At 47.8% G+C, this 22,568-nt stretch overlaps 1 protein-coding gene across 4 annotated transcripts in view; it reads left to right on the top strand.

The window, feature by feature from the left end:
• LOC137342725 (arf-GAP with SH3 domain, ANK repeat and PH domain-containing protein 2-like) overlaps positions 1–22,568 on the top strand; it is a 75,221-nt gene that overhangs the window by 39,100 nt on the left and 13,553 nt on the right. For all 4 annotated transcript variants that reach the window (XM_068006877.1, XM_068006879.1, XM_068006880.1 and 1 more), the window contains exons 11-24: positions 887–956; positions 2,455–2,542; positions 3,064–3,112; positions 5,078–5,244; positions 5,993–6,126; positions 6,488–6,582; positions 7,966–8,146; positions 9,621–9,706; positions 11,010–11,125; positions 14,793–14,860; positions 15,013–15,120; positions 16,861–17,116; positions 19,892–19,996; positions 20,786–21,020. In XM_068006877.1, the coding sequence (XP_067862978.1) occupies positions 887–956; positions 2,455–2,542; positions 3,064–3,112; positions 5,078–5,244; positions 5,993–6,126; positions 6,488–6,582; positions 7,966–8,146; positions 9,621–9,706; positions 11,010–11,125; positions 14,793–14,860; positions 15,013–15,120; positions 16,861–17,116; positions 19,892–19,996; positions 20,786–21,020 (1,758 nt within the window). The remainder of the gene's footprint in view (positions 1–886; positions 957–2,454; positions 2,543–3,063; positions 3,113–5,077; positions 5,245–5,992; positions 6,127–6,487; positions 6,583–7,965; positions 8,147–9,620; positions 9,707–11,009; positions 11,126–14,792; positions 14,861–15,012; positions 15,121–16,860; positions 17,117–19,891; positions 19,997–20,785; positions 21,021–22,568) is intronic.

Raw genomic sequence — 22,568 nt, 5'->3', positions numbered from 1 at the left:
TTTCAAGAGCCAGCACAGGCACGATGGGCCGAATGGCCTCCTGTGTTGTATGGTTCTATGATCTTTTCACCATACCCCCTTAAAACCTTCTCCAGAAAGATACCAGTGGTTTCTTGAATCTATTTATATTGTTCCTCTGGCCACTCCTTAACTTATTCCACAACCCTTCTCACTCTTTTGAATGGAAAAAGTTCCACCTGGTTTTCCTCTTTGCTCCACATTTCCTAATTTCTAACCAACGACCCCTGGTATTGGAAACCCTTCACCATAGGTGACCAATAGGCCTGGATGAAGTGTCCGTTTCATTCATGTGGGTGAATTTTCACTTCTGCTGCCAGGTGGGAAACGGGCGGTAGCTGATGGGCCTCCATTGTTCACCTCGCCCGATTTTTTTTGTTTCCGTTGACTTCAGTGGGGTCATTATCGTGTTGTCTCTTGGCCAACAAGCCCCAACTTCCTTGGCCTTCATAACTTGGATTCTCAATACCTCATGAAGCTGCGGCCGCCAGCAGGTTGAGCGGCTTCTACAGTGTGGCAACGCAGGTTCTCAGTTGCCACCTTATAAGGTCCTTCTGCACCCGTGCGGAAAAGAAATGCAGCTAGAAAGAGTTGTGAATTCTGACTCCCATGCATGGTCCGTTATATTTCTTCCAGTGCCCTGAAAACCGTCCTACAATATGAAATGGTAACCATTTCTGGACCTGACTCAGTAAATCAAAGCTCTGTGCCCCACGATGCCCGCAGAGTGCCCCACGATGCCCGCAGAGTGCCCCACGATGCCCGCAGAGTGCCCCACGATGCCCGCAGAGTGCCCCCCATCAACTGAGGCCAGTTGTAAATCTGTTATTTCTGGTGCAAATGCTGCTCTCCCTTTCTCACCCGCTAGGATCCGAAGAGTGTGGCAGAAGAGGAAATGTGGAGTTAAATACGGCTACCTTACGATATCGCACAGTACCGTAAGTAAATCGTACAATATCTCAATACCATAAGTAAACCGCATGAAATCTGAGTGCTGTAAATAGACCGTACGAAATCGCACTGAGACAACGACAACGACTTGAATTCACACAGCGCCTTTTAACATAGTAAAACGTCCCAAGGCGCTTTACAGGAGCAATTATCAAACAAAACCTGACACTGAGGCACATAGAGATATTAGGACAGGTGGCCAAAAGCTTGGTCAAAGAGAAGGCCATGGAGGGATTTGAAATCAAGGATGAGAATTTGAAAATCGAGGTGTTCCCGGACCGGGAGCCAATGTAGGTCAGCGAGCACAGGGGGTGATGGGCGAACGGGACTTGTGCAAATTAGGAAATGGGAAACAGATTTGGATGAGCTCAAGTTGATGGAGGGTGGAAGATGGGAGGCTGGCCAGGAAAGCATTGGAATAGCCGAGTCTAGAGGTAACAACGGCACGGATGAGGGTTTCAGCGCAGATGAGGCAGGGGCGGAGACGGGCGATGTTACGGAGGTGGAAGTAGGCGATCTTGGTGATGGAGTGGATATGTGGTCGGAAGCTCATCACAGGGTCGAAAAGGACGCCGAGGTTGCAAACTGTCTGGTTCAGCCTCAGACAGTGGTCAGGGAGAGGGATGGAGTCGATGGCTAGGGAATGGAGTTTGTGGCGTGGACTGAAGACAATGGCTTTGGTCTTCCCAATATTTAGTTGGAGGAAATTTTTGCTCATCCTGTCAGGCAAGCAATATGACAAATCTGAGACAGTGGAAGGGTCGGGAGAGGTGGTGGTGAGGTAGAGCTGGGTGTCGTTAGCGAACATGTGGAACTTGACGTCTTTTATTTGGATGATGTCACCGAGCGGCAGCATGTAGATGAGAAATAGGTTAACCGTACAATATCGCACAGTATCATAGACTTGTGCTTCTGTCCCCTGACCTCCGGTCATTTTCCCAGTGAGTAGCCAGGCCTTGGTAACCAGGAAGGCTCCAGGTTTGATCCCGGTCTGCATGGAGTTAGCTGATCTGAGCGGGGGTGTTGGGGTTGCTACGGTTATCTTCAGCACCCTAGGGCATTGGAGAGAGGGGGAGGAAAGAAATCAGCCAGGGTCCTTGCTCATTATTGCTGTGGAGCAACCTGTACCGGAGGTGTGTGCATGATAGAATCATAGAAAGGTTACAGCATGGAAGGAGGCCATTCGGCCCATCGAATCCTCTTGAGTAAGGTACAGAAGAGTACATTGTTCCTGTGGTATGGTGCCCCAGTAAGGAGGCGAGAAAATTGGCAGGAGGGATTTGCCCACTATCCACTGCCCCATGATATTTGCCCATTTTCCTCACTTGTTGAGCTGTCGTGGGATTTCGCGATTGTACCGGTCCAGGGGTGGGTGGGGTTCCTTAGTCTACCGGCCGGGGGAAGGGGTTTAAGGAACATTTCCTTGTTAGCTCCAAAGTATTGCTGTTTGTTCCTGTACTTATCAATTTTGCCAATCTCTCTCAGATCAACAGGCCTCCGGCCAAACTCAACCTGCTGACCTGCCAAGTGAAGCCAAGCCCTGATGAAAAAAAATGCTTTGATCTTATAACACGTAAGTGTGATTATTGCACGGGAGGCAACGTGGTAAAGAAAGAATTATCGTGCATTTATATGGCGCCTTTCACATCCTCAGGATGTCCCAAAGTGCTTTACAGCCAGTGAGATACTTTTGAAGTGTTGCCACTGTTGTAATGTAGGATACGCGGCAGTCAATTTGTGCATAGCAAGATCCCAAAAACAGCGATGTGATAATTACCAGATAGCCTGCTTTTTAATGGTGTTGGTTGAGGGATAAATATTGGCCAGGAAAACAGGGAGATCTCCCCTGCTCTTCCTCGAAATAGTGTCATGGGATCTTTTACATCCACCCAAGAGGGCGGACGAGGCCTCGGTTTAACGTCTCATCCGAAAGGCGACACCTCTGACACTCCCAGTGCCAGTATGAGGGAGCGCTGCACTAACAGCCTGTTTCTAAATATGGTAGCATTTTCCATGAGGCTGTAATTTATGGAATTTGAGCTGAAGCTGTGACCCTGTTCTTTAAACCCTGGCATCTTCTTTATTTTTGTGTAGATAATCGAACGTACCACTTCCAGGCTGAGGATGAGCAAGAATGTCAAGTGTGAGTAAAAGGGTGGTTTTTGTACGGAATTGTACACTGTGCACAGTGAGGTGTTGGGCACAAGCACGCGGTGTTGGAGAGCAGGAGGGCACGGGTTACATAGAATTACACAGAATGTACAGCACAGAAACAGGCCATTCGGCCCAACTGGTCCATGCTGGTGTTTATGCTCCACACGAGCCTCCTCCCTTCCTACTTTATCTCACCCTATCAACATAGCCTTCTATTCCTTTGTCCCTCATGTGTTTATCTAGCTTCCCCTTAAATGCATCTATACTATTCGCCTCAACTACTCCTTGTGGTAGCGAGTTCCACATTCTCACCACTCTCTGGGTAAAGAAGTTTCTCCTGAATTCCTTATTGGATTTATTAGTGACTATCTTATATTTATGGCCCCTAGTTTTGGTCTCCCCCGCAAGTGGAAACATTTTCTCTACATCTACCCTATTAAACCCTTTCATAATCTTAGAGACCTCTATCAGGTCACCCCTCAGTCTCCTTTCTAGAGAAAAGAGCCCCAGCCTGTTCAATCTTTCCTGATAGGTATAACCTCTCAGTTCTGGTATCATCCTAGTAAATCTGCTATGCACCTTCTCCAGTGCCTCTATATCCTTTTTATAGTATGGAGACCAGAGCTGTTAACAGTACTCCAAATCTGGTCTAACCAAGGTTCTATACAAGTTTAACATCTTTGGTTCTCAATTCTATCCCTCTGGAAATGAGCTCCCGTGCTTGGTTTGCTCTTTTTCTGGCCTTATTAATCTGTGTTGCTACTTTTTTAGTGATTTGTGTATCGTACCCCCAGATTCCTCTGCTCCTATTATCCAAGCAGTATGTGGCCCCCTTATTCTTCCAAAATGTAATACCTCTCACATCTATATTGAAATTCATTTGCCAATTACATGCCCATTTTGCAAGTTTATTAATGTCCTCTGTGGTATTAACTATACCCCCCAATTTGGTGTTGTCTGCAAATTTTGAAATTGTACTTCCGATTCTTGGTCGTTTATGTAACGAGCTGCCATTCCTGACTCGGCTAGTTTTCGATTGTAGCTGCTGAACAGACTGGGCACGATCCCACACCAAGCGATGCTTGTATTTGAATCGAGCAGATGTCATGTCTGTATTCTAGGGCTTAATGCATGGACAAGTTGGGCCATGTTCTATGAGTGAAGCTGGTTTTTAATTCTGCGTGTACCTTGGCAGAAAGAAAATCAAGAAGGGAAAGAAGTTGCATTTCTATAGTGCCTTTCACGACCTCTGGGCGTCCCTAAGCGCTTTACAGCCAATGAAGTACTTTTGAAGTATCGTCACTGTTGTAATGTAGGAAATGTGGCAGCCAATTTGCGCACAGCAAGATCCCACAAACAGCAAAGAGATAAATAAGCAGATGATCTGTTTGTGTTGGCTGGGGAGAACTCCCCTGCTCTTTTTATATAGTGTCATGGGATATTTTACGTAGCAAACGGGGCCTTTGTTTAAACATTTCATCCTAAAAGATGGTACCTCTGACAGTGCAGCACTCCCTCCGTACTGTACTGGGAGTGTCCGCCTGGATTTTGTGCTCAAGTCTCTGGAGTGGGACTTGAATCCACGAACTTCTGTCTCAGAGGAGAGAGCTACCACTGAGCCACGGCTGACACCAATAGCATAATACGTCACAGACAAAAATACTTAGCCTTTGTTTCGTGTGTGCATACATCTTGAGTGAGGGCAAATTTGTACCCTTACTGTTAAAAAGCTTGCTGGCACTCCCAGTCTAGACTGGCACAGAACTATATCCAGCAAGGCTCCCTGCCAACAGGTGTTAGAGTGAAAGTTAGGGGCAAAAGAACCTATTTTAATATACTTTAAAAAAAAAAATCTACAAAGGGATAATTGTCCGGAGTAGCTCGTTGTGGTATTGATCGAGTCTGAAGCCAGTCCCGAGTGTTGATGGCCTGTGCGTGTGCTCTTGTGCTTTAGGTGGGTGTCGGTGTTGCAGAACAGCAAAGAGGAGGCGCTCAACAACGCCTTTAAAGGAGATGTTAGCAACGGCAGCAACGACACGGTGCAGGAACTGACGAAAGCGGTCATCGGTGAGGTCAAAGGGATGGCGGGAAATGAGGTGTGCTGCGACTGTGGGGCAGCAGGTAAGTGTCGCCTATCGGGAGCCATTTTGCATCTTGATCTACCCCCTTTTTGGCATGGGGGTAAGGTTAGTCACCTTCATTAATGCCAGTGGATGCCATCCCCAATGTATGCTTTTGCTTTGGTTTTTTGGTGGGGATTGGGGTGGGCTGATGTGTATTGTACTTGCATATCGTTAGTTGAACGCTGGAGGGCCCCCTGATGGGAGTAATGATATTGTAGCAATTACACTCCAGGGTCTCCTCATGTTCCCAAATGTTGTATCTTAGACAATGTTCCTGAGTCTGAAATAAGTACATAAGACCCTCAGCTCGAGTACTTTTGAGCTCTTCAAAAGGAAGGATTCTAGGCAATAGGGGCTTCACCCCACCAACTTGGTGAATCCCTGTCCAGATTGTTTGGATGTATTTGTGTTTTTATAAAAGAGGATGCGCAAGAGGCCAGAGTCAGAGGGCTGCCGAGATCTCGGAGGGTTGTAGGGCTGGAGATTACAGAGGTGGGGAGGGGTGAGGCCATGGAGGGACTGGAACATTCAAAGAGCAGGTAAACCAGATGGCTGCAATTGAGCTGGTCTAAGTGTCTCTGAGCTTGGATGGATTTGCATATCTGTGGTGGGCTACATTGGGAAATGGAGAATGGTGGAGACGGGTGGGGGACATGTTGGATGGAGCTGGTCTTTCTTCAAAGGTAATGGCTGATTGTACTTGTGTTCTGTGTCGCAAATAATCCACCCCACTGCTTCTGTTCTAGATCCAACTTGGCTCTCCATCAATCTGGGCATTGTCATCTGCATTGAATGTTCTGGGATTCATCGAGAGTTGGGTGTACATTATTCCAGGATACAGTCTCTCATGTTGGATGTACTGAGCACGTCTGAACTCTTGGTACGTTAGATATTCTTTACCCCCGTTCCCCAGGTTTTCTCTCTTTCTCTCCTGCAAGTTGCCGTCGTTCTTCTTCAATGAGCCTGGGGAGTAAGTGTCAGCAGATTATCTGACTGTTGGGGGGTATTGCAGCTAAGTTTGGTCCTCTGGTTATCTGACACTTTTTAAAACAAAGAAAAAATCAACGATCACTAATAGTGATTAGGTGTAGGACCCATAATTTATTTTTGGGGGTAGCACGGTGAGGGGTTTGGTGGAGGTGGTGATATACCGGGGTAATGATGAGGACATTAAGCTGTTTAACTGCTAACCCGTGCACTCCGTGTGTGCCATTAACCCCGTGTCATCTCGTTTCCCGCAGCTTGCTGTTAATGTTGGCAACACGAGGTTGAATGAGATTTTCGAGGCCAGCCTGCCCGCTCAGTGCGGTGTAAAACCCAGCCCAAACAGTGACATGTAAGTACCACACTCGGACCAGCACTGCAAAACGGGGGTGGGGGGGGTGGGGGGGGTCAGGGTTTGGAAATAACATCTGAAATGGCAAATACTGTTGGTGCGAAGTCTGCGGAATGGAAGGAAGCACAACGAGGGCTACGTCCGTTCCTCATGTCAACCTCTGTGCGCTCATCGTGGAATTGAAGTGTGCTGCCAGGGTACAGCTCCTGGCAAGTAAAACAAACCATGTTTAGAGTGTTTCTGCATCATCATTAATGTCATGTTAAGCACAGCCAGGCATCTTTCTCCTCTTGGGGCCCAACCCACACGCTGCAGTGTGTTTTGTGGTGTGCAAATATTGCACGTTTGATTATGATCTTTATTTTAATAAAAATTGGATGGGGAAAATACAGAACCTGAATTGTACCTTGGCAGCTGCTCTAGGATCATAGGAAGAGGAGTAGGCCATTCAGCCCCTCGAGCCTGCCCCGCCATTCAATTAGCTCATGGCTGATTTGCACCTCAACTCCATTTTCCTGCCTTTGCTCCATCTCCCTCGATACCCTTACCCAACAAAAATCGATCGATCTCTGTCTTGGAAGCTCCAATTGACTCCCAGCATCCATAGCCTTTTGGGGAAGAGAGTTTAATCGGGAATCAGTAGCCCCTCTCTTCGTTCTTCCCACCCTCCCCCTCCAGTACCTTACCCAAATGGGTACTCTTCATGTATATCATGTATAAGGCTATTCGACTGTGGGTGCGTCACAACTCTGCCTGATCCTCGCATTCTCTGGCATCGTTGTTATCGGGATTAGGAGCCCTTACAGTTTTACCTTTTGCCCCCTAACTCGTCGAGGGACATAGACCAGGAATTGAATCTGGGATTTTCCTGGGCTGGACAACTCCGTAATCCCCCTGCACACGTCCCCACTCGTCCAGTGGTGGAGCTTGGTGCTACTCCGTGTAACCTCCTCCCTCCTCAATGTTGTGACGCGCGATCCATTCTGGAATGTTCCCTGTCTTCGCGAACTCTGAGCACTGCTGCTTTAATCAGTAGTGGGGGAGGGGGAGGGTTTTTAAAAAAAAATAATAATAATGTCTCCATATTCTGAAACCGAACCCAATGGAGCAGGAAGTATTGTCTCTGCAGCAGTCACTAAACCCCCAAAATAATTCACTTTGAGGCGTTGTGACATGATACGATGTGATATAAACCTTTTTTTCCCCCTTGACCCTCGCTCTGATATAAACCCCCTCTCACTGGTGGTGGGTGCAGTTGGAGGGGGGTGTATTGAAGTGGCCGAGGTCAGCCTATTTTCTCCGTTGCGATTGGCACCACCAGGCTACAATCTCTCTGAGAGCAGTGCGAAACGTCCGCTTAATGTTTACTTCTACGTCTGATAGGAATGCCCGAAAGGAATACATCACAGCGAAATATGTGGAGCATAAATATATAAAGAAAGGTGCCAGCGAAGGTGGACTGAAACTGTTCGAGTCTGTCCGGAACAAGGACCTCCTGGCTCTGGTGCAGATGTACGCAGATGGAGTGGACTTCACTGGACCTCTCACCCTGCCGGATGGACAGGTAACTCCTTGCTGTGGCTTCTGTCTTTTTTTTGCTGCCATTCCTTTTTGTATCTTCTTTCTGACTTTTGGTGGAACCATTCCAGGTCACTGACTTGCATTGGCTCCAGGTCTGGCAGCTCTTTCTTGGGGAAAAAAAATTCTCAACCTTGTTTTCAAATCCCTCCATGGCCTCGCCCCTCCCTATCTCTGTAACCTCCAAGTTGTACAACCCTCCGAGATCTCTGCGCTCCTCCAGTTCTGGCCTCTTGCGCATCCCCGACTTTCCTTCGCTCCACCATTGGCGGCCGTGCCTTCAGCTGCCTAGGTCCTAAGCTCTGGAATTCCCTCCCTAAACCTCTCTGCCCCTCTCTCTCCTTTTTAAGATGCTCTTTAAAACCTACCTCTTTGACCAGGCTTTTGGTCACCTGTCCTAATATCTCCTTATGCGGCTCGGTGTCAAATTTTATTTGATAATCGCTCCTGTGAAGCGCCTTGGGACGTTTTTATTACATTAAAGGTGCTAAATAAATGTAGGTGGTTGTTGTTGTGATTGGCTGACAGGAAACATGTCTGCAATTATGTCAGCTGACTGTGACTGGAAAAGTTCTAAATAATTCTTGCGGCTATGTTTTTTTTGCCGAGTTAAAGGGGCGCAGTCTTCCTGGGGAAAAAGACATGTTTAACCAATGTGTGTTTTTTTTGTTTGTGAAGGGTGAAGAACAGAATCTGAATTGTTTTAGTCAAATAGAACTAAAAGGAGAATAACTTTTTGATTTAAAATTATTATATTTTTATCACTAAATTACAATTAGAACTAAATTTCTTCTGATTTTGATTTCATATTAAAAACCTAGATCGGAAAATGAGATAGAAGAGGCGCAGACTTAGTTAATTGCAATTTAGTGTCAAAAATACAATAATCTTAGGGAGGGAATTCCAGAGCTTAGGGCCTGGGCAGCTGACGACACAGCTGCCAATGGTGGAGCGATTTTCATCAGATGGACAATTGTTCTCAGCTCCATTCATGTTCGTTCTCTCTCTCTCTCTCTCTCTCTCTCTCTCTCTCTCTCTCTCTTCAACTCTGTTCATTCAAAACTCATTGCATCATCTCCAATTCTAGCTCCTTTTATCGAGGTGCTCGGGAGTGTGGAACTGCTGCTGTCCCTCGTCCTTTCCGTCCTCCTACAATTTACAGGCCTATAAATCCCAACCTTGGAGCCTTTGCCCTTTACATCTTGATGTGCCTCGCCTTCTCTCTCACTGTTATCCACCTCACGGGGTGGGGGTCGTCCTGGCCCTTCACCTGAGTTTCTCAATTTACAAGAGAGACGGAAATACTTTGAAATGAGAGTGCCATTGAATCTGCACTAACATTAGGATAGCTGTGTGAATGCCCCTGGTGATTCCTATTGTGTTACCAGGATTACTGCTTTCAGAATTAAAGTCCTCATGGAGTGTAAAGCAGTTCTCAGCTTCTGTTTTTACATTTTTAGGACCTTGGAGAAACACCGTTGCACCTTGCTGTGCGTCTGGCAGACAGGACGTCGCTTGCCTTGGTTGACTTTCTGATCCAGAATGGGTGGGTACTGTGTCTGTCTGGTCTGGAAACTGGACAGGAAAATGAACAAAAACTTTCTATGGCGAGAAAAATGGATAAGCTGAATGCGCCCATTGGCATTCGTTGACCTGATGGTGCTTCCTAAAAGTACAGCAGCCAATATCGTTGACCTCAAAGAGGCCAGATTGTGCGACATGATTTCCAGTTACATTCCCGAGTGTACCCCAAGTCTTTAAAAAAAAATTCTTGGGATGTGGGCGTCGCTGGCGAGGCCGGCATTTATTGCCCATCCCTGGTTGCCCTTGAGAAGGTGGTGGTGAGCCGCCGCCTTGAACCGCTGCAGTCCATGTGGCGACGGTTCTCCCACAGTCTACGGTTAGGTAGGGAGTTCTAGGATTTTGACCCAGCGACGATGAAGGAACGGCCGATATATTTCCAAGTCAGGATGGTGAGGGACTCTGAGGTGATAGTGTTCCAATGTCCTTGGGGTGGAGGTTGCGGGTTTGGGAGGTGCTGTCGAAGAAACCTTGGTGCTGGACGATGGCTTTGAGGTCAGACAGTCGAGCAGCGGAGTCTTCAAGTTGCTCGTTGCTTCAGTGCTGTGGGATCCACCCCGTAATATAAACTGGGCAGCCTCCTTGGGGTTGCCAATCCTCCAGGATTGCCCTAGAGTCTCCAGGAATTAAAGATTAATCTCCTGGTCGCTGCGACGAGCCACACCTGGGGAGAAAAATCATAGGGACATTAAAAATACTTTTTGTTTTTCATTTTCTTTGACTACTTAGTTTATGAGTTATAAAAATATTGGAGATGAGGGGGGGTGGGATGGAGAAAAAAAGCTAGAGGCATGAGGTTTTGTGATGAAACCTCCAGGAATTTGTCCACCCAGAGTTGGTGAAGAGAAATGTTTCCACTTGTGGGGGGAGTCCAAAACGAGAGGTCATAAATATAAAATAGTCGTTAATAAATCCAATAGAGAATTCAGGAGAAACTTCTTTACTCAGAGTGGTTAGAATATGGAACTCACTACCAGAAGGTGTGGTTGAGGCGAATAACATAGATGTATTTAAGGGGAAGCCAGATAAACACGTGAAGGAGAAAGGGATAGAAGGATATGCTGATAGGGTGTGAGGAGGCTCGTGTGGAGCATAAACACTGGCACAGACTTGTTGGGCCGAATGGCCTGTTTCTACGCTCTAGTTTCGATGTAATCTTCAGCCTCCTGGTTGTTAGGTTTTATCATGTAGGAAAGCATGGGGATTTGGCTGATTGCTTCCGTGCCTTGGTCCTACGCGTGTAAAACTGGGTTGTAATTTTTCCGCAGGGGTGGCCTAGATGTGAAGACTGCGGAGGGTAACACCGCCCTCCATTACTGCAGCCTGTACAACAAGACCGAGAGCCTGAAACTGCTACTGAAGGGAAAAGCCACCCCACACCTGGGTAAGAAAGGAATGCCGCCCAGAGAGGTGGCCACTTAACATGGGGCATGGGTCCAGTCTTCACCCAGAGCTTTTCGGACTTGATCTCTGGAGTCTTGGCTCCAAGGAGAGAGGTCTGTCTCTGTCTCCATGATTCCAGGCTTCACTGCCCATTGTGCATTTCAGGCCTGTTGAGGTAAAATCGCAGCGTGATTCCCACCTCACTGTTCAAACTGAATTGGGGCAATGGTGTCCATGGTGCAGAGTGAATTTAGGGCCTCTTGAACCCATTGGCTTAATAACACCTGTTTGTATAAAAACAAGTGCTGATGTTTTGTGTGTGTTGCAATAATCACATCTCTTAACTGCACATCACTGGACTGTTTAGTCATTCTGCGATCTTGACTTACCAACTCACAGATAATGTAACAGATATCGTATATAGAATGAGATGCCCTCCAATTCTCTCTCTCTCTCTCTCTCTCTCTCTCTCTCTCTCTCTCTCTCGCTCCCCTTTCAGCAACTTGCATGTTTATAGCACCTTTAACATAGTAAAACGTCCCAAGGTGCTTTACAAGAACGGTTATCAGACAAAATTTGACACCGAGCCACATAAGATGATATTAGGACAGGTGACCAAAAGCTTGGTCAAAGAGGTAGGTTTTAAGGAGCGCCTTAAAGGGGGAGGGAATTCCAGAACTTAGGGCCCAGGCAGCTGAAGGCACGGCCACCAATGGTGGAGCGATTAAAATCGGGGATGTGCAAGAGGCCAGAATCTCTCCTGAAGATGCTGACTTGGGCTGGATGCTGTTCCATTGTCCTGTATCTCATCCAGACAGCAGTAAAGCTCTTAGTTTATTGGTTAGAATGGCTCTGTTGTGAGTCCAGTCATGTTCTTTGTGTCTACGTTATGTGTCCTGTTTGTCTATATAACTATATCGGTCTATGGATATTTATTCCATTCCACTCCTGATTAGATTGAGCAGGTTTCTCACCTACTGCCTCCGTCTTCAATTGGAATCCTCACATTCAGTAATATTTAATTTAAATAAAACCGTGCTGGAAATCCACTGTACATCCATCAGCATCTGTGGAGAGAGAACATACTGGTTAAATGTTTTGGACGTAGACTCTCGATCATAAAATATTTCACTTTTTTTACTTGGGAGAAAACAGATTTGAAACAAAAAGGGGGATGTTCAGCTGAGGGGGTGGGGGGGGTGTTGAAGGTTAGTAGGAAGAGACAGGAGGAGTCCATTCAGCCCCTCAAGCTTGTTACACCGTTCAATTAGATCATGGCTGATCTGTACCTTAACACCATTCACCCGCCATTTCTCCATATCCCTCGATACCCTCACCCAACAAAAATCTCTCGACCTCAGTCTGGCAAATTTCAAATGACCCCCAGCATCCCCATGGGATAATTATTTGAAGCAGAGGAAGATACGGGATTATGGGGGAGAGAGAGGAAGATGCAGGGCTATGGGGTGGGGGGGGTGGGGAGAGAGAGGAAGATACAGGGCTATGGGGGAGAGAGAGAGAGAGAGAGAGGGGAAGATACAGGGCTATGGGGGGGAGAGAGAGAGAGAGGGGAAGATACAGGGCTATGGGGGGGGAGAGAGAGAGAGAGAGAGAGAGGAAGATACAGGGCTATGGGGGAGAGAGAGAGAGAGAGAGGAAGATACAGGGCTATGGGGGGGAGAGAGAGAGAGAGAGAGAGAGGAAGATACAGGGCTATGGGGGGGAGAGAGAGAGAGAGAGAGGAAGATACAGGGCTATGGGGGGGAGAGAGAGAGAGGGGAAGATACAGGGCTATGGGGGAGAGAGAGAGAGAGAGGAAGATACAGGGCTATGGGGGGGAGAGAGAGAGAGAGAGAGGAAGATACAGGGCTATGGGGGGGAGAGAGAGAGAGGGGAAGATACAGGGCTATGGGGGAGAGAGAGAGAGAGAGAGAGGGGAAGATACAGGGCTATGGGGGAGAGAGAGAGAGAGAGAGAGAGGAAGATACAGGGCTATGGGGGGGGGAGAGAGAGAGGAAGATACAGGGCTATGGGGGGGAGAGAGAGAGAGAGGAAGATACAGGGCTATGGGGGGAGAGAGAGAGAGAGAGAGAGGAAGATACAGGGCTATGGGGGGAGAGAGAGAGAGAGAGGAAGATACAGGGCTATGGGGAGAGAGAGAGAGAGGAAGATACAGGGCTATGGGGGAGAGAGAGAGGAAGATACAGGGCTATGGGGGAGAGAGAGAGGAAGATACAGGGCTATGGGGGAGAGAGAGAGAGGAAGATACAGGGCTATGGGGGAGAGAGAGAGAGGAAGATACAGGGCTATGGGGGAGAGAGAGAGAGGAAGATACAGGGCTATGGGGGAGAGAGAGAGGAAGATACAGGGCTATGGGGGAGAGAGAGAGAGGAAGATACAGGGCTATGGGGGAGAGAGAGAGAGGAAGATACAGGGCTATGGGGGAGAGAGAGAGAGGAAGATACAGGGCTATGGGGGAGAGAGAGAGAGGAAGATACAGGGCTATGGGGTGGGGGAGAGAGAGAGAGAGAGAGGAAGATACAGGGCTATGGGGGAGAGAGAGAGAGAGAAAGATACAGGGCTATGGGGGGTGGGGGGGAGAGAGGAAGATACAGGGCTATGGGGGAGGGGGGGGGAAGAGAGAGGAAGATACGGGGCGGGAGAGAGGAAGATACGGGGCTATGGGGGGGGAAGAGAGAGGAAGACACAGGGCTATGGGGGAGGGGGGGGGGAAGAGAGAGGAAGATACGGGGCGGGAGAGAGGAAGATACGGGGCTATGGGGGGGGAGGGCGTAGGGTAGTGGGATTAATTTTGGATTGTTCTCACAAAGAGTCATAAACTATTCCGGGTGCTACAGGTGTATGGATTTCTCTTCCCTCTTTCCTTCCCTCCCCCCCCCCCATCTTGAGGAATTGCCCGGTGACCGACCCCGGTAACCTGACCGATATCCGGAGCTCGACGTGATGGGAATCACGAGCGCAGACCCACGACCCTCTCGCTGTGTGATGCCCTGTTTCTGAAGGTGGCTCTGAAGCAAGGCTCTTGACTGGGATTGTGGGACATTGGAACAGGAGTAAGCAATTAACCCCCTCGAGCCTGTTCCGCCGTTCAGTGAGATCACGGCTGATCTGTATCCTAACTCCATCCGCCCGCCTTGGTCCATCTCCCTTCATGCCCTTCACCAGCAAAAAAATCTATCGATCTTCGATTTAAAATTATTAAATGACCCCCTTTGTGTGAAGAAGTGTCTCCTGACTTCTCTCCTGAATGGCTTAAGGAATGGGAAGAGTCTCGGAGATCCCAGTGTGCAGTCAGACCGGATCAGGCAGTGCTGTCCAGCCTCGATGACATTTTAAAAGAACAACACGAGGTCCTCAGCCTAAAAGGGTTTTCCCTTTTTCGATTGATCAACCCATGAAACTGGGATTGTTCTCTTTAGAGCAGAGAAGGTTAAGGGGAGATTTAACAGAGCGATTCAAAATCATGAAGGGTTTTGAATTGAGTACAAAAGGAGAAACTCTTTCCGCTGGCAGGAGAGTCAGTAACCGGAGGACACAGATTTAAAATAATTGGCAAAAGAACCGGGGGGGGGGCGGGGGCGGGGGAAGAGGATGAGAATTTGTTTTACCCAGTAACACCGACACCCTCTAGTGCTTTCCTGTTGCAGGTAACGGGGCTGGAGAAACTGCCTTGGACATTGCGAAGAAGTTCAACCACTGTCGCTGTGAGGAACTGGTACAGTGACAATATTTGTCTTTTTCTCTCTCTCTTTCTCTCTCTCTCTCTCTCTCTCTCTCTCTCTCTCTCTCTTATCATTTTGATCCAATCATTGTGGGGAGGGAGGGTTTGAAGCAGAAGTTGAAATGTTACCTAACTCTTGATTGCAGCTCGATGAAGCAACGTCAGGAAAGTTCAGTCCTCCCGTTCACGTGGAGTACGACTGGGTTACGCAGCAAGACTATGTTTACGACAGCGAGGAAGACTTGGATGAAAAGGTAATCTAACCATTTGTCTGTGTTCTTTTTCTATTCCTTCCTTTTATCGCCCAGTGGCTTCTGTGAAAGTTCAGCCTCGGGCTGTAGTTTAGGAGAGAGAGAGAGAAGGTGCCTCCTTGTGCCTTGGCTGGACGATGCGCTGACCTATGTGGTGCAGGCCTGGAAGATCCCAGGTTTGATTTCCCTTGTCCTGCGTTCTCTGATCTCCATGAAAAGAGGCCAAGTTTCTCCTCGAAACTAATGCCTCCCATTCCTTAGTGAATCTTTTCTTTCTGCACCCTGTCCGTGGCCTTGACATCCTTCTTAAAGTAGGACACTCAAAATTGGACACTGTATTCTAACTGAACCCATAATCTAGGCCAGCGCTCCCAGTGGCAGTACCGAGGGAGAGCTGCACTGTCGGAGGTGCTGTCTCTCGTCTGCCCTCACGGGTAGATGTAAAAGATCCCATGGCACTATTTCGAAGAATAGCAAGGGCGTTCTCCCCGGTGTCCTGGCCAATTTTTAGCCCTCAACCGACATCACAAAAAGCTGATTATCTGGTCATTTACCTTTGTGGGAATTTGTGTGTGCAAATTGGCTGCTGTGTTTCGTATATTACAACAGTGACTACACTTCAAAAGTACTTCATTGGCTGAAAAGCGCTTTGGGACGTCCTGAGGTTGTGAAAGGCGCTATATAAATGCAAGTCTTTCTATCCGTGTTGGTGTAGATGAGGAGGTGCTGCCCTCTTGTGGCAGGTTACTGTAACAATCCAATTACAGATGTTGGGCCTGAATATGAATTGAGGAATGATTTCAAGACTGTGACTTGTTCTTCAATTGCTTGTCCCCATTTTCTATTCTTTGCCTTCCCCTGCCCTTTAGTTGCGCAGTATCATAATTAAGAAATGTCCAAAATTGGAAAGTTCTTTTTGCAAAAAATTGGCGAGGGGTCAGTGGTTAGTAGGCAATAATCTTGGATACAGTTGGGAGATGTGATGGGGGGAACTGTAGGGTTTTCTGAATGAATTTAATGGGCTGATTGGCCTTCCCCTCTCTTATTGATCTTGTATCTTGAAGACACACATTGGCTTAGTCATCCCAGCTGAGATCGGTGAGCTCCACATTGAACCTGGTACTTTCCTGGTCTGTGTGGTACTGAACCAAAGTGTGGTGAAACATTGGGAACTAATGTGGGGGTGGGGGGGGGGGACAAGAGAGGAAAGAGTTGCCATTGAGATACATGGCCCTGTGATAGCTCTCTTAACTAAGTCAGAAGGTTGTGGGCTGAAGGCCCGCTCCAGGATCTGAGCACCTAAACCAGGCTGACACTTCAGTGTTGCCCTGAGGGAGCGCTGCAATGTCGGAGAAGCCGTCTTTCAGATGAGGCATTAAACCAAGGTCGTGTCTGCCTCATTCCAGTGGTTCAGGTGGACGTTAAGGGTCCTCCTGCACTCTGTGACGTCCTGGCCAACGTTCCCCTCGCGACCAACCATGCAAACTGTTCATTTGTCCCGTTACTGTTTGTGGGACCTTGCTGTGGGTAAGTTGACGGCAAATTGAAAGTCTCTCCACTTTAAACACAAAGTCATTGTGTGCGAAGTGCTTTGCGCTGAGCTGCTGTGTAAATACATGTCTGTCTGCCTGGGTTTATGTTGTTGGACCTTGGCTGTATTACCATTTACCCATCGTGACCTCCTCAAATCACTGCAGCTTATAAATTGCTGTGTTTATTTATTTTTTTCTTTCCCCTCCTCAGATCAGTCCTTTACAAAGATCGTTCAAATCCGCTGGCCTCGGTCAAGTCTCTCCTGGATCTTCGACTGCTTCCTTCACGTCTTCGCTGTTTGTAAGTTCCAGCCCCTCTGCCTCCAAGAAGGAAAGGTGGAGTTTCATTAGCTCCAACGTTGTAAATGAGACGTATGGAGCAGTCGTGCTCCCCTCCAAGACGGCTGCTCACACTTCACCCAGCGACACCACCCCACCGCCCCTGCCCGTCAAGACCTTCACCAGGGGTAAGTGTTCAACAAAAAGGGTCACCAGTATTGGGTCGGAGCGAGGAGGGGGGGGGGGAAAGCAGCCTTTAGGAAAACTGTCAATCTGGAGATTAGATACATCGCTGACCTTTCATCTCTGGAGACCTGGTTTTGAAACCTCTGACTGTAAGGGCCCCCCAACGTGAGATTACTTTGGTCAGCCTCAGCCCAGTTCCTACTGGGTATGGGCCAGATCGCAAACCTTCTCAGAATTCAGCTTAAATTGGCAGTTGTCCTCATTGGAGTGACAGAGATGGCTGGTGTGGGAAATGGAAAAGTTTCCTAGTGGTCCTATTTGGGATTATGGTACCTTGTTGGGACAGCTCAGAGGGAACTTTGCTCTGCTGCTGGCTGTGCTTTGTGTGTCTGGTGAGGTAGGAATCATAGAAAGCTGTGGCTCACTGGGTAGCACTCTTGTTTCTGAGTCAGAAGGTTTGTGGGTTCAAATCCCACTCCAGAGACTCGAGCGCACAATCCAGGCTGACTCACCCGGTTCCAGTACTGAGGGAGTGCTGCACTGTCGGAGGTGCCGTCTTTCAGATGAGATGTTAAACTGAGGACCCGTCTGCCCTCCCAGGAGGACGTAAAAGATCCCATGGCCACTATTTAGAAGTAAAGCAGGGGAGTTCTCCCTGGCGTCCTGGGCAATATTTATCCCTCAATCAACATCACTAAAACAGATTATCTGGTCATTTATCCCATTGCTGTTTGTGGGATCTTGCTGTGCACAAATTGGCTGCCGCGTTTCCTACTTTACAACAGTGAACACACTTCAAAAGTACTTCGTTGGCTGTAATGAGCTTTGGGATGCCCTGAGGTTGTGAAAAGCACTAAATAAATGAGTTTTTTTCACTTGATGGTAACAAAATAGGAAAGTGCTCCGTTCCCAGCGCCATAATTGGATAGCTCCGTCATAGAGCCGGCACAGGCACGATAGGCCGAATGGCCTCCTTCTATGCTGTATGATTCTATGAACACAGCCACCAATTTGCACACAGCAAAAAGTCCCACTAACCGCAAATGAGATGACTAACCAACGAATCTCTTTCTGGTGACGTTGCACGAAGGTGTCGCTTGTGAACAGGACTCGATAGCAATTCCATCATTGTTCACCTGTTTGTAACAGTACGCTGTCCGGGTTCTCTGCACGTGGATGGAGCTGTCTGTGGGTGCAGGGTGTCTCCATCTCTAGACCCATTAGATGTTAGAGGTAGGGGTTGCCAACTCTGGTTGGACGTGTCGTCACATGACCACCTGCCTCCAACTGCCCCGCCCCCACACTCCCGCCATTGGTTGCCTGAAATGTCCATCCTTGCGGTGCCCCGCCTTCCCATGGCCAATCGGAAAGCGAATAGACTCTTTGTTACCTGATTGGGTGATTCTTGACTGTCAGTCAAACAGCCTTTTTTTTCCATGTCCAATATTTTTACAACTGGTGAACAAAAGTGTTCAAAGAAAATTTAAAAAAAACACACTTTAATGCCCCTATGATTCTTCTTCCGGGCTTTGCTCGCAGCAGTGTCCCAAAGATTAATCTCTTAATTCCTGGAGACTCCAGGGCAATCCTGGAGTGTTGGCAACCCTAAGTTGGTGGAGAAGCTCTTCTGATGTGGAGATGCCGGTGATGGACTGGGGTTGACAATTGTAAACAATTTTACAACACCAAGTTATAGTCCAGCAATTTTATTTTAAATTCACAAGCTTTCGGAGGCTTCCTCCTTCCTCAGGTGAACAAAATGAATGAATTTCGTTCACCTGAGGAAGGAGGAAGCCTCCGAAAGCTTGTGAATTTAAAATAAAATTGCTGGACTATAACTTGGTGTTGAGAAGCTCTTCGGTAGAGAAGTGAGGCCCAGCTGAAGTTCTCTTGGCGCAGACCAGGTACTCCTGGGACCACCTTGGTCTGTCTGGTTCCGTTCCATATCGTACGCTGCACTTAGCAACTGAGCTCTGAGGAAGTTTTCTACTTGGCAGTTGAAGGAAAGAAAGAACTTGCATTTATACAGATACTTTCATGATCTCGGGATGTCCCAAATCCCTTTACAGCCAATGAAGCCAATGGGCACCGGACCTTCGGAAGGACATATTGGCCCTGGAGGGAGTGCAGCGTAGGTTTACTAGAATGATACCCAGACTTCAAGGGTTAAGTTACGAGGAGAGATTACACAAATTGGGGTTGTATTCTCTGGAGTTTCGAAGGTTAAGGGGTGATCTGATCGAAGTTTATAAGATATTAAGGGGAACAGATAGGGTGGATAGAGAGAAACTATTTCCGCTGGTTGGGGATTCTAGGAGTAGGGGGCACAGTCTTAAAAATTAGAGCCAGACCTTTCAGGAGCGAGATTAGAAAACATTTCTACACACAAAGGGTGGTAGAAGTTTGGAACTCTCTTCCGCAAACGGCAATTGATACTAGCTCAATCGCTAAATTTAAATGGGAGAGAGATAGCTTTTTGGCAACCAAAGGTATTAAGGGATATGGGCCAAAGGCAGGTATATGGAGTTAGATCACAGATCAGCCATGATCTTATCAAATGGCGGAGCAGGCACGAGGGGCTGAATGGCCTACTCCTGTTCCTATGTTCCTAAGTACTTTTTGAAGTGTAGCCACTGATGGAACGTTTAAAAATAAGTAACTGTGGCGTGTTATAAAACCACCTTCTCAAGCTTAGTCTTTCAAATGGGATTAAATGGGAACTGCTTTGCTTTCCTGTAGTCTCATTGTACAGTGTTGTGTTGAATTTCCCTCTTTAGCGGGGTCCACAGATGGGCAGAACAAGCGAAGCTCCATGTCCCTCGGGAATGGACCTGTGCTGCCACCATCGCCAAGCCATGGGATGACACCGGCCAAAACTCCAGGTAATCAACTCATCTTTTCACTCTGAGGATTTTCTTTGTGCTTGTCCGGGGTACACCTGCCCATGGATTTTTTTTTTTTTTGGGGGGGGGGCGGGGGGGATTTGTGAGGAAACGACAATAAATAAAAGAAACTTACTTTTAAAATGTGAAATCGTAGTTTTTCTTGGTTTTTTTCCCCTGGTCTATGCAGGCCCTATGCGGAGCCTGGAGATTGGGCTGGGCCCACCCTCACTCCCTATGCTCAGATCTCAGCCCAGAGGTTAGACTTGTTGGGGGCCTATTAATCCAGTCCTGCTCCCAATAATTCTTGGGATGACATTTTCCAGACTCTGACCGATAGATTTTTGTTGTGTAAGGCTATCGAGAGACCAGTATCTAATCCAAACCCACAGGTGTGATATCAGGAAGCACTTTTTCCACACAGTGTAGTAGAAATCTGGAACATTCCCAAATGGCTTTGGAAGCTGGGGGTCATTTGGAGCTTTCAAGACTTGAGATCGCTATATTTTTGTTGGGTAAGGGTTTCAAGGGATATGGAACCTAGGCGGGTAAATGGAGCTGAGGTAGAGATCAGCCATGATCTAATTGAATGGCAGAACAGGCTCAAGGGGCTGAATGGCCTCCCCTTATTCCTATGTTCCAATGTAAATGGAAGATGTGTTGTGTAATGGAAACCCGCCACAAGATTCCTGCGCCTTCAGGTAAGAGAATGGCTGCATTATAATATCGTGATGGCCGCTCTGATTCAGCGAAGGACGCCAACGCCACCATTTTCTCTTTTTGGTCCAGGCCGCCCAGATCTGCCTTGGCGTCACTCCATCGGTGGGGCTGCAGAGGCCCTGAGCTCGCAGAGCAAGTCGAGCTCTCAGAAAAGGATGTCCCAATACTGGGGCACCCAGGCACAGACGGAACCGCCGGACTGCAGGCGGCACGGGCCACCGAGCGAGGCGCCCCATCAGAACACGGAGCAGCTTCTACCGCCCGCCCAGCCAGCGCCACAGCAGGAGCCAATACCGCCAGTGAGGTAGGAGCGCCTCTCCGCAACACCGCGGTCAACGTTGCCCCTTTCGCGAAGCGAGTTTCACCTCAGCCGGTTTGGTGGCGGAATCTTAACCCTGTGTCCGATTCTCACACGATGGTGGCAGTGTGGCTGGTGGGCTTTTGTAAAATCGTAGAATCTTGCAGCACAGAAGGCGGCCGTTCGGCCCGTCGCGCCTGTGCTGGCTCTTTTTGAAAGAGCTATCCAATTAGTCCCTTTCCCCATAGCCCTGCAAATTTTTTCCCTTCGAGTATTTATCCAATTCCCCTTTAGAAAGTTATTATTGAATCTGCTTCCACCGCCCTTTCAGGCAGCGCATTCCAGATCATAACAACTCGCTGTGTTTAAAAAAGAATTCTCCTAATCTCCCCTCTGGTTCTTTTGCCAATTATTTTAAGGCTTTAGATTTAGTTCCTGCACCGAGATCTCTGCTTTTCCCTGTGGACTGCCTTTTTTATGAACACCGTCCCCACCATTTAAACCGCCCACCTTTTTAAATCCGCCAAATGGCGCTAACCGTTTGCCATCACCGTTATTGTCAATTACAAAGTTGCCGCTTGTGTGTTAAAGCCTGCCGGCTATTTAGAGACAGAAACAGGCGAGTAGTTCTCACCTCCTTGAGGTGCAGTTACTAATTACACTTCTGGGGTTTGCGGAGTGATGCGAGGAATCCAGGTGAAGAGAATGACATCGCTACAGATGTGCAAGAGAGGAGTCCGTGGTTTGTTGTCCTGTCCCCGTCAGTGTGAGAATTACACCCAATTGGTGGGGGGTAGTCTGGGTGTAGTTGGTGACGGGGGAGGGGGGGAAAGAGAAAGAATCATAGAATCATAGAAGTTTACAACATGGAAACAGGCCCTTCGGCCCAACATGTCCATGTCGCCCAGTTTATACCACTAAGCTAGTCCCAATTTCCTGCACTTGGCCCATATCCCTCTATACCCATCTTACCCATGTAACTGTCCAAATGCTTTTTAAAAGACAAAATTGTACCCGCCTCTACTACTGCCTCTGGCAGCTCGTTCCAGACACTCACCACCCTTTGAGTGAAAAAATTGCCCCTCTGGACCCTTTAGTATCTCTCCCCTCTCACCTTAAATCTATGCCCCCTCGTTACAGACTCCCCTACCTTTGGGAAAAGATTTTGACTATCTACCTTATCTATGCCCCTCATTATTTTATAGACTTCTATAAGATCACCCCTAAACCTCCTACTCTCCAGGGAAAAAAGTCTCAGCCTATCCAACCTCTCCCTATAAGTCAAACCATCAAGTCCCGGTAGTATCTGAGTAAATCTTTTCTGCACTCTTTCTAGTTTAATAATATCCTTTCTATAATAGGGTGACCAGAACTGTACACAGTATTCCAAGTGTGGCCTTACTAATGTCTTGTACAACTTCAACAAGACATCCCAACTCCTGTATTCAATGTTCTGACCAATGAAAAAGAGAGAGATTAACGGGCGCTAAACGGAAAACTTTGAAGTATAAAACCGTCCCAATAAGTGTAGAGGGCAAATGGCGTTAGCACCAA

Source organism: Heptranchias perlo, chromosome 26, assembly GCF_035084215.1.
Source record: "Heptranchias perlo isolate sHepPer1 chromosome 26, sHepPer1.hap1, whole genome shotgun sequence".
NCBI classification, from domain to species: domain Eukaryota; kingdom Metazoa; phylum Chordata; class Chondrichthyes; order Hexanchiformes; family Hexanchidae; genus Heptranchias; species Heptranchias perlo.
Note: the sequence above shows the minus strand (reverse complement) of the source record. Positions and strands in the feature narration are given on the sequence as shown.